Raw genomic sequence first — 11,845 nt, 5'->3', positions numbered from 1 at the left:
AACAACAACAACAACAACAACAACAACGTGTTCGTTACCGGTCTGTGGCACTTAACCCATTCATTCTTTCGGAAAATCTAAATGTTACGGAATTAAAATGGTGTATCTTTCTCCTAAAACAGCTGGGCTCTAAAATAGCACATGTTACTCAAATCGGAATAATTTGAGTTAATGCGGAGGACTAATATACAGTTGCCGCTTTAGTATTTCCCGCAGCACGACGATGCATGTGCGATCCAGTCAAAGTCAACTGCAGTGCCCATGTTCACTGTAATGCGCATGTGGCTCACGGATGTCTTTTTAATGGGCAACGATGGAGCGTTACAGCGCACACAGGGTGTTTTTAACAGGCTCTTTTTTTTCTGGTTAGATGAGCCCTTTGCAAAAGCATTAAATGTCAGGTGCTGGGACTTTTTGTCAAGAGGTTACTGGGTGTGAAAAGACCCCCCCCCCCCCACACACACACCCACAGCCACAGTGAAACCCAGCTCTCAGATTACAGAGGTTGTTCTTGCCTGACAGAAGAGCTGCCGCCAGTTTTATCTATGAATGCATGCCGTCTGCGTGTTAACCTTGCATGTACCAGTGAGTCATGACAAATCTCAGAGGTTTTTGTATGTACTCTGGCTGGCTGCAGGGCAGAGGGGAGGGGAAACCGTGGTTAACCAATGGAAATGTTTTGACTGCTCGTCAAGCTGCAGTAAAAAAGAAAGAACATCGGTCTTTTTCTAGACAGTTTTTGCAAAATAAGCAGGTTAATTCATATCAGCGTCGTATCGCGGGTCGTGAAACCATCTGCGTTATGTAGAATCTGTCATCATGGATCATCACTGTTATTATGACTCAACCGTAAAGGTTTACTGAGATTTCTCTGAAGGATTCACTGCTTCCTTGGCTGTACGCACGCAAGTTTCGGTCTCGGTTTAAAAAAGAGGAGCAGTAAAGGGCAGGGCAGTCTCATCCTGCCCCCTCACTTAAAGGTTTAAACTCTTCCCTCCTAGTCATGCATGGCAACCCTCTGAATGAACAAGCCCTGAGTGTTTGAGCTTAAGAGGTCATTCAATTTTAATCAAGCCATGAAATGGAAAGAAAAGAAAAAAGACAGCAACGGAGTAGGTGAACAACTGCACGGCTGCGTACAGAAAAAAACATTCTTCTGAATGTCATGCACGTTTTCCATCTTTCAGGAACGAATCACTGTGAGAATGCAGCAGCGGCCTCCTCTTCACGAGAAAGACATCAACACAACTGAGTGGGCGCATCTGGGTGGAAGTGGTGTGTAGATGTACAGGATTCTTCTGTGGTGGCTGGCGAGGCTGCATGTACCTACACACACACACACACACACACTGTGTGTGTCTGTGTGCGTTTTATGGCGGCGAGCCATTTTGAAGCAAAACTCAGTCAACAAAAATCATATCGTCAACAATATTGTTAATTACGCGTTTGTCAGTTATACCACTGTAACCCTAATAAATCATAAGAACATCAGATATAAATATATCAACAGTTGCTGGAAGCAAACAAGACACATTTGGAGACTGAACTACATTTTAAATCATCCGGCACCGGGTCCGATTTCAGACTGAAACACTGAAACGTGGCTTTTGTTGTGACTTTTAGTCGCCGCATCTGCTGGTTGGAGAAACAACCGACCAATCAGAACTCGGTAGGTGGGGTCCGCTTCGATCGTACTCTGGTGCGGACCAAACCAATCGGTTTCCAAGTGAACGATTGGATTGCAGGGAGAACAGAATGTGTGCAATATATTTGTGCAATGTGAAACCAAAGCAGATAAGTAAAAAAACACAAATCGGATGATGAATTGAGGTATAAAAGCGATTATTTTAAAGAAAGCCAAGCCTATTGCAGTTCATTTAATATTTATCTTAATATTTTGCTGTGAATTATCACAAAATGAAATCCAGTCAACGGTGCCGTTTGGTGTGTGCGTCCGACCTCGTTCTTGAGCTCGGCGATCTGGTCCCGCAGCTCGTTTATGTCCTGTCTGGAGTCTGAGTGGTTCAGCTGGCCCTGGATCAGCCCTTCCTCCTTCTGGAAAACACACAACACACACTGAGGGTTAAAGTCACGGTTTCTTTATTGTTACAATGTCGCTGAATCGATCATCTGCATACAAATGGTAACGTCGACAAGCACACATTTGAGGTACGTACAATCCTTGCAGGCACGACGGTACATAAACACACACAGACACACACACACATAAACACACACACACACATACACACCTGTATCTCAAGATCAGCAACCTTCTGCCTGAGTTCAGCCATGGCAGCCATACAGTCTGCTTCCCTCAGTCGCACCGCCATCACCTCCTCTTTGCTCTGCATTGTACGAGGGGAGAGAGAAGACACCATGTAGATGACAACAATGTGTTGGATTCCATTGATGGATTCAACACTCTCTCTCCCTCCTCCTCTGTCCTCCATCTCTCTCCAGGCCTTCTTCAATGACCCTTTTCTGGATATGACACAGAAGTTAAAGTCAGACTAATTTCTTTGCCATTATCCATAAAATATGTTCTACTTCTGTTCTATCTATCTGGTCCTCCCTTCTTTCCATCCCTCTCTTGTTCCCCCCTCTTCATAGGCATTCCTCCTGTTTTGTCTTCATTCCTTGCTGTATTTCTGATGTGTTTTGTAAAGATTCGGATATTATGGAAAATGGTGTTCTCTCTCCTCCTGCTAACTCCTTTTCTCTCTCTCTCCCCGTCTCCTCTCCTTACGGACCTTGCAGTCAGACTCTGTCTGCTTCCTTTTCATCTCGTTGATCTGGTTCTGGAGCGCTTTGTTCTGATTGGCCAGCATCTGGAGCCGGTCCTGCAGGGCGGAGCGTTCCTGATCGTTGCGACCAATCAGCTTGCTGTGGATCTGGTTCTGGAGTGAGGGAAGTCAAACGGGGGAGGGTGAGGAGGACTCCAACACAGTTCTTCCTTTCATCATTAAATTGGTGGATTTTGATCCTGATAAATAACGGTAATGAATAATGTAATCCCTGAAATGTAAGAACATTTTGGAAAATGCCACATCAGAGCCTAAGCTGACATCTTGGAATAACGTGTGGTCTGACCAACAGTCCAAATCCCTAAAGAATAATAATTGTAATGAGATGCGATGAAGACTTACAATTACCTTGTTATGAAACCTACTTTTCAGATTTTTTTTAATGAAATATCTTTGCACTAGGGAGGTGAAAAAAACACAGCGGGAATGATCTACCGTATGACTTTATCATCACTGCTCATCTCTAAGCTGGACTGGCCTCGTGCGTCCAACAACAGGACCGCCATGGTGTGTGTGACTGACCTGGCTCTCCAGCTGCAGAGCTTTGAGTTTGACCTCTCGGAGCTCCGCCTGACCCTGGGCTTCCCTCAGTCGGACCGTCATCAGTTTGTCCTGCAGCTCGTTCATGGCGTTCTTCTTCGGGGACTCCTTCCAGTGGCCGCCCCCGCCACCCGTGCTGCTGCCGCGGGACATGTGGTGCTGCGGAAATCAGAGGGAGTATCACAGGTGTGGAGCTCTCCTGCCGCTGCACACACACACATAGGTAGTTTATGAACAAAACAACAGCAGGTGTGTGTGTGTGTTACCTGCCAGTGCTGGTTGAGCTCAGTGACGGTGTCCTGCATCTCTTTGAACAAGCGCAGTGTTTCCAGCTCCCTGAGCTTCGTCTGCTTCACCTCCTCCTGCAGAGCCGGCATGTTGTTCTCATCGGGCAGACATGTGCTTCTCTGGATGAGAGAACGATGTTTACGATTTTAAAAAACCACCAACTAGCCATGCCAACTGCTCAGTGAGGCTCTACCTAACCACAATAATGCGAGATGCTAATTGATGTCAAGCCGGTATAATACTTGCTGAATATGACCATATATGCCCACTTAGGTCAGCGTCAGCATGCTAATGTTTGCTAATTAGCACTAAACAAAGAACACTTTAGGCCAACTAGAAACTGTTTACCGAATAATGATGATGGATACATTTCTAAGTGGTCACTTTTCTTACATTTCATCCCAACAGGGGACATGAACGTCTGGATCAGATCACATGGCGATGAATCCAATAAGTTTACGGGAGATTTGACTCAAAACTACAGATGACGACCTGTTGTAGGAGATCACCAAATACTTATTATTAAAACAGGTATTAAAATATCTGTCTGAACCAAAGTCATTGACCGACCAACTGAGAGTCAGAAAAACAGTTTCTTAAATATATAATAATTAAAAAAATGTAAAATTATAATAACTTGTAGAGGCATATTTTCTTTTCTATCTTTCAGTTTTTACGTGACACTAAAATCATCATCGGGGAGAAGCAGAGCTGTTGTGTTTTAACACCTTGTGAAGTAAAACCGAAAGCTTTAAATGTCACAAAGGTCGTCGTTCGGAACTTCAACTCAACACTGTTCTCTCCCTCTCTCACACACACACACACACACACACACAAGTGTCTGTTCGGTCACCTTCTCCAGGTCCAGGACCTTGTCTTGCATTTCCTTCAGTGCTCCTTGCAGTTCGGCCTCGCGCAGCCTGGACTGCTCCAGCTGGGTCTGCAGATTGCTCACAAACGGCTCTGTGTACTGAAACAAACATCGCTGGTGTTACAAAACCGACACGGTGCGACACGACTGTGTTGGCTACTGGGAACATAAGTTGGTCGGAGGGGTCGATTGGCCACGTTTGTTTTGTGCGATGGCCGTACACAGGCTCGTTGCAGATGGTGGAGTGAGGAGTCACGACTAGGAGCTCAACTTTTACCCACAGTGCGTCAGTGGTTGTGAGTTCTGCCACAAGCTGCTGCTCTCTCTTTCTTTCCTTCGCCTTTGTTCCGCTGGTGCTACTTGAGTATTCACACACTGCCACGCACTCCTGGATCCTCGAGTGACGGTGGAGAAAAAGCTTTCTACATTCGGGGGAAGGCAGCAGGAAACTTGCAGCAATACATTTGACGCTGCAGCCGCAACGACAAACAGGGGGGGGCTCTTGCGTTACTCCTCATTTCTGTCAAAAATGATAAACTGTTCAAACTGTTTTAAACCGTCTCAGCTGAGTTCTTAATCAGTACTTTTGTAATTGTCTGTATCGTAACCAAACTTCAGTGACGTCAGCAAATAGAAAGCTACTGTACATTTTCATGTCGCCACATCAAAGTTAAACTACAAAGTAAGAGCAGCAGAGAGAAGGCTGAGTGGAAAAATGCTTTCCTACTGGGCAAATTACAAATATGGCAAGTACATAGCGTGCGTAAAAAGTCTCTTGATTTGCCATTTTGTGCGTTTCAGTGTTGAGGACAGCGAGTGTCTAGAGGTGTGTGAACTCTGGTGGGGGAGGAAGGCCAACACCCTGAACTGGAATGAAGTCACCCGTCAGAAGGACATCATTTACAGTTCTCGAGATCTCATGTTTAAAAAAAAAGTGTATCTGTATAACAAAATAAATAACAATATAGTAAGTGTAAATGTGCGCAGCATTTTAAAGAGAGAAGAGCAATGTTTGAATTTTGTCACAAAGGACAGTGTAGTTTGCTGACATGACTTTGTGAGTTTTTATTTGAAATAATTCATAAAGACTTCTGGTTGTGTTTTTTTTTGTCGAGGTTATCTGTAGACTGTATATCAGGAAGCCCCGCCCCCAAGCATACTCTGCTTCATAGTCTGGTTGACTCTAAACGAACTAAATGAACATCATGCTGTATTGAAGAAGACCTGGAACTAGAGATTTAGACCATAAATACATGGTTACAATGTCTCTTAATAAATCAAGTGAGAAGTCATTTTCTCAGACTTCTTTTTGCACCCAGAGGAGTCGCCCCCCAAATAGCGATTAGAAATAATGTAATGTTTCATAGTTTAAGAAGTAACTGTACTACAATCTGAAAATAAATATTATTTGCTTTATGTACTTAAAGTATCAGAAATAGAATACGGGGGAGGAGCTCGTGTTTCGTGACGGGGGCGGAGCCTGTGTTTCGTGATGGAGGCGGAGCCTGGGTTTCGTGAAAGAGGCGGAGCCTGTGTTTCGTGACAGGGGCGGAGCCTGTTTTCCGTGACGGGGGCGGAGCCTGTGTTTCGTGACGGGGGAGGAGCTCGTGTTTCGTGACGGAGACTGTGTTTCGTGACGGGGGAGGAGCCTGTGTTTCGTGAAAGAGGCGGAGCCTGTGTTTTGTGACGGGGGAGGAGCCTGTGTTTCGTGACGGAGGCGGAGCCTGTTTTCCGAAACCATTCATTATATATTCCATAAAAATATTTATCATTTAATAATGTGGAAAGATACAAAATATCTGAAAATATACAGTAAAAGTTGAAGGTTAGGTCAACATTTAAAAAAATTATTGATTGAATTAGCTGAAGGTATGAAGATCTTAGAAGCTTTTAAAGTTGAAGATTTTCTCCATTGTGATCCCATTCAAATGACTAACCATAAAATATTTATAATATGAACAGTTGAAGAGTTAGAAATATGAAAAGTAATAGCAATCATGAGCTGAAGAAGCTGAATATTTTAAAACGGTGTTAGCTCGGCCTGAAGACTGGAAGCAAGGCGACAACTAATGTTGGCACAACTGTTTGCACCGCGGGGATGTGTTACATGGAAGAATCAAACGGAGCTGTAAAGGTGCTTGGAGGCTGTCTTTGTAACTTTGGGACACAGCTGTTTCCCCTTGTTTCCATGGGAACGTCATGAACCATCAACCAAATAAATAAATGCTAATGAGCGGCCTCCGCCTGGAGAGAGATTCTTCCTACATGAATCCCTCGTTGGAGATCTGTGAGGGGAAATGACATCCCGCCCGCCGCCATGGTCTCCGTGTTGGAGTCATCCTTTCTGTTGCCCCCACAGAGTGTGTGCACAGCCTGTGTGTTGGCGTTTACCTTCTGTTGCTGCAGCTCTCTGATGGTCTCCTGCGCTTTCTCCAGGCTCTCGCTGGCTGTGTTGTACTGCTGCCTCACCACCGCCAGCTCCCGCTTGATCACGTAGTTCTCCTCCGCTTCCTGCGCCCTCGTCACCTGACCCTGGAACAGCAGGCCCGGAGGGGGGGTCAAGATCAGCTGCGGAGTTGCAACTCAGAAACACAGACTATACAGGATACCAGTGTTGGGGAAAGGGTTGTTCTGGGCATCAAGGGAGCGTTTCCATGCTAAAGGTGCTGCATGGTGCATTGCATATACAGTCCTAAAGGAATAGTTTGACATTTTGGCAAATTTGCTTAATTACTTTCCTGCAGAGAGGCGGCTGAGAAGATTGATATCTTTCTTGTAGCAGTCTGGTAAATACAAAGCTACAGCTAGCAGCTGGTTAGCATAGCTTTGCATGAAGACTGTTTCCCATCTTTATGTTAAGCTAACCTCCCCTAATATTAGCTTTATATTTCGTGTACAGACACGAGGGACTTCTTATCGAACTCAACAAAGCGAATTAGCGCTTTTTTCCAAAATGTCTAACTACGTCGGGTATTTCATTCACATTTTCATAAGGTGTATTAAAAATGAAAATTAGTCACAATGATAGTAGTAATAGTTATAAACCTTCACAAGCCACATGCAGGGATTGTACAACCTCATGAGACCGTATTAGAATCTAAATAAACATTACATGCATTCAGGGGTCACAGGGCGGTTTTGTGGGCTGAACCGATGAACAATATCCTTTCATGCACTTTTGGCAGGTAGATGTTAAGAGGAGGGAGGCGAGCAGTGCAGGAGAGCAGAAACAGGAAGAGGAGGAGGAGGAAGAGGAAGGCTTGAGTAGGTCAGAGGACAGCGAGGTCAGTGGGAAAGGGGTTCACAGTACTCTACCTGTATCAGCCTGTCTGCCAGAGCGGCATTCTCCTACAACGCAGTGGCGGGGAGGAACAAGAGGGTGAAAAAATATAGAGATGAAGAGAGAGAGAGAGAGACAGTGAAAGACAGTGGGACACCAGGGAGGATAAACCACAACAAAGCCTGAGAGGAAGAGCAAGAAACGGGATCACGGAGGAATTGTTCGAAAAAAGACAGATTAAGAGAAGCGTGTGAAGACAAAAGAAGCAGCCGTAAGATCCCTCAGGGAAAAAGTGTTTCAGAGAAATACAAATAAAGCGTACAAACTTAAACCCACGGCGCTTTCTGGTGACAGTGTTGAGCTAGATCCGATCAAAACGTCATCCGTCCTGCGCTGAGCAATCTGGCTGCTTCGCGTCAACCTGATGTATTTTAGCATTTAGATAAGATGGAATCTGAACCCGACTCTTACCTTCTCCAGAGTCTCAATCCTCTGCTTCAGCAGCCGGTTTTCTGTGCGTAACCTCTGAACAGAGAGCGAGGTGGGAGAGAGGGGAAAAACTATTATATTCTATATATAATTAAGTAATTATGTTTTAAATCCTACTAAATTTGTTTTTATTGTAATATCCGCATCATGCACACACAGCTGAGTAGACACACACCTTGATCTCAATTTGTTCCTCCATTTCTTTGTTCTTGATTGTGGTATATTCTTTCTCAAGTCTGGTAAAAGATAACAACACAGGATTATGCAATGTTACCCGAACATTTTACATTGTGTGTGCATGTTTTTTTTAAAGAATACTCGGGCTGCAGCATTCTGTTGTTTGGCGGTTCATCATAATTTGTATTGCAGAGTAAAAAAACCTCGACACCAGTGAGACAGGAGTACACGCTAAAGCCGGTTCAGTAATGAGCGCTCTTACTTCTTCATCCTCTTGGGGTTGTACTTGACCTGGTAGGCCCTGAGGATCAGCTTGTCTGTGCAGCTGTCGAACTGGTGGGGGATCACCTTCTGGAAATGCTGGCCGACCCGGAGGGAACCACACACAAGATTAGCGAGTGCAATCAGAGATGCTCATTCATATTTCATACAGAAGCAGGATGGAACATTTTAGAGAGGGGAAGAGGAGCGTCTGCCCTGCGTTCATTTTTAACACTACCGCGGTTCTGATAAAACGAGGCTCACGGACAATAATGATGATGTATTAACTCATCTGAATAATTCTATGAGATACTATGAGACTTAACTGAGTCAATAATCTTTCAATCGAAACCTCTCTGAAGATCTGCTGTTTTTCTTTGTGATATATGACAAGAAGGGGAATATTTTGGGGTTTGGATTGTTACATAGAAATAAACAGAATGAACATTTTACCGACACACCTGTTCAATTAATAAAGGGAATGATTGACAGATCTATCAATAATGACAATAATAATTATAGGTAGTTGCAGCCCTATTTTGAGAAAAAAAATCATTTGAAACTAACTTCTAACTGGTAAAATCTTTTGCCCTGAGATGGACTGGCGGCCTGTCCAGGGTGTCCCCTGCCTTCGCCCTATGTCAGCTGGGATCGGCTCCAGCGCCCCGCGACCCTAATGAGGATGAAGCGGTATTGATGATGGATGGATGGTAAAATCTTTGATTTGTTTCTAGATGTCTGTCTGTTATTAGAAATCAGATCATTATGAGCACAAATCAAGATCTAATTCATGTTTTTGCTTCACAAAAAAATCGATATCGCATAGTGTTTATCCTCATATAAAACCCCATCACCCACTGAATATGTCCTGGTTTCAGTTTGTTAATTAGCCTCTCTTATTTTGTTATCAGAGCAGATCTGTAGTTCAGGAAGCGTGCGTGCAAAAGAGAAGGCGGGGCGCAGAGCCTCTGACTCTGAAAACTAAAAAAATCTGCAGCCGCTTACCTGCGACATGCCCTCCATGTCCAGCTGAATGAGGTCAGTCTGGTTGTACTGCAGGATGGCCAGGCCCACGCGGAAGATTATCTCCAGGCCCTGCAGACAGGTCCCATATTTGCGTTACGTGAGCTCAGTGGACTGGAAGGTACAGATTAGCAAACCGAATATATACACAGTCAAACACATCTTCCAGCCTTAAAATCTTCCCTACCTCATACATGAAGATGTCGAAGATGCGCGTGGCGACAGGCAGAGGGAGGAAGGTGAGGAAAAGGGTGAGGAACCAGGATGAGGCATACATGGACGTGTGGAAACTCTGGGATCGAAAGTGGACGTTCAGCTCTGGAAGTTGCTCCTGGGGTGAAGAAAGAGAACGAGTGCACTGGAGATACAAACGAATGCTTTGCTGCCCCCCTGTGGAGGAAAGCTGCGCTACAAGCCTTGTGTTTGTGTATGGACTCGCTTCCTTCCTCTGTACCTGTAGCAGATACTCAAACTGGTAGATGCAGAGGCCCAGCTCGGCCATGCTGGGTTTGAACAGCTCCCTCAGACGGTACTCCTGCATCAGGCGCACAAACACACAAAACGCCTCCTCCTCGGGCATCTGGGAGGAGGGGGACGGGTGAGTAAAGTTCCCTCATTAGACACGGATTGGACATTGCTTATGTTGAACAGTTTATGATACACTCACTCATATATTTCACTTCTAGAGACAACTTAATTGGCTTGCAACTGTTTCCAAATCCCGCTGCATAATCAACTGTTTGTGGTTGTAGAAATCAGAGAAATCTAGCGTGGCTATTATTTACGATGAACCTGAGACATTCTATACTGACCCTTCAGGCAAAGTATCCTCATAATAGATCATTTTACAGGTGAAATACGTGATCCTTACCTGCATAAGCAGCAGACCAACTATGAATGCGCTGCCTTGGCAGTAGCCCACCTCTCGGTCCACCAGAGAGTAGGCCTGAAACAACACACACACACACACACACACAAACATATTAGAATTTTCGATGCAATGTATTTATAGAACGCAGCGCAGATGACATCTGTAATGCAGACCGAACATTTGCTTATGAAAAAGTCACCAGAGGCCACTTCATTTCCTACCGCTGAGCCACCAGAAAACATGGTTGATGTGTAAAGGGTGAACGAGGTTTTTGGACTATTGACAAAATGAGCAGCGCATCTGGCTCTGGGCGCTTGTGATGGGCACAAACGATTGAAGAAATGATTAAAGACAGCCAATGGAGTTGAATTTAGTGCGATGAAAATAACTCTGTACCTATGAGGGTCTCGTTTTAATCTTTTCAAAGATATTGTCGGGGAATTATCTTTCCTTTTATCGACATAATCTGAGCTGCGACCCCCAAGCTGCTCTCAGCGTGAATGCACACCAAATGAATCCACCATTTAACAAACTGTGCCCACGGCCTAATACACGTACCAGACGTCGATTCCAACCGACAGCAGTCTCAGCTCGCTGATGATCAGAGCTGTGAGAGGCTGCAGTGCTCACCTTCATGACGTTGAAGAGGACCTCCTGCCCCAGGCTGTCCTGGCCTTTGAAGAACTCGTGCTCGGGGTAGGTGCGGGCGATGTCTCGGCGGATGAGCTTCTCGCACGGGGACGTCATCTTCAGCAGCTCGGAGTACTGGTTCTTCACCGGCATGTCGGTGGCGTTGCCCAGCAGCTGCCAGACGATGGCACGGAAATGGTGAGGGATGCCCTTCCTGATCAGCTCCTGGAGGGCAAAGAGGGGGAGAGACCTTGCTCGTTATGTGGCGAGGGATGCAACTTTAAGCATTTCTTGAGGAGCAAAGAGGGGGCAGACTCACTTATGGGATAATGTACAGATATATTTACAAGGATAATTTAGTGTCATGTTATAATTACGGCCCCTAGCTGCATTATGACGAATCACAACGCCGTGGAGTTATGCTCTGTTTATTTGCGCTCACATTATGCCGCCCGCGAAGAGAGAGAGGCGTGTCGGTGCAGTGCAACTTCAAGCCATCGGTAGAATCAGATTTAAATAGCCGAGTATCGACACGTGCCGACAGATTTAGACAGAGTTGGAGATGGTTTCCCTTCCTGAACTCTGTTCAGTCGCGGTGAAAAATAAAC

At 45.1% G+C, this 11,845-nt stretch overlaps 1 protein-coding gene across 2 annotated transcripts in view; it reads right to left on the bottom strand.

Moving 5' to 3' along the window:
* The window catches only part of evi5l (ecotropic viral integration site 5 like), a 31,531-nt gene that overhangs the window by 3,121 nt on the left and 16,565 nt on the right, over window positions 1-11,845 (bottom strand). The window contains exons 4-19 of one of the 2 annotated variants that reach the window (XM_056408976.1): window positions 11,238-11,462; window positions 10,608-10,682; window positions 10,191-10,316; window positions 9,924-10,067; window positions 9,719-9,808; window positions 8,715-8,812; window positions 8,451-8,511; window positions 8,258-8,311; window positions 7,822-7,854; window positions 6,898-7,038; window positions 4,489-4,605; window positions 3,614-3,754; window positions 3,330-3,506; window positions 2,754-2,900; window positions 2,253-2,348; window positions 1,960-2,055 (exon numbers count right to left, since the gene is read on the bottom strand). In XM_056408976.1, coding sequence (XP_056264951.1) covers window positions 1,960-2,055; window positions 2,253-2,348; window positions 2,754-2,900; window positions 3,330-3,506; window positions 3,614-3,754; window positions 4,489-4,605; window positions 6,898-7,038; window positions 7,822-7,854; window positions 8,258-8,311; window positions 8,451-8,511; window positions 8,715-8,812; window positions 9,719-9,808; window positions 9,924-10,067; window positions 10,191-10,316; window positions 10,608-10,682; window positions 11,238-11,462 — 1,821 coding nt within the window. The remainder of the gene's footprint in view (window positions 1-1,959; window positions 2,056-2,252; window positions 2,349-2,753; window positions 2,901-3,329; window positions 3,507-3,613; window positions 3,755-4,488; window positions 4,606-6,897; window positions 7,039-7,821; window positions 7,855-8,257; window positions 8,312-8,450; window positions 8,512-8,714; window positions 8,813-9,718; window positions 9,809-9,923; window positions 10,068-10,190; window positions 10,317-10,607; window positions 10,683-11,237; window positions 11,463-11,845) is intronic. The other variant, XM_056408977.1, reaches the window with a different exon arrangement.

The sequence above is a fragment of the Pseudoliparis swirei genome, chromosome 24 (assembly GCF_029220125.1).
Source record: "Pseudoliparis swirei isolate HS2019 ecotype Mariana Trench chromosome 24, NWPU_hadal_v1, whole genome shotgun sequence".
NCBI classification, from domain to species: Eukaryota; Metazoa; Chordata; class Actinopteri; order Perciformes; family Liparidae; genus Pseudoliparis; species Pseudoliparis swirei.
The sequence above is the reverse complement of the archived record's forward strand: the minus strand, read 5'-3'. Positions and strand labels throughout refer to the sequence as shown.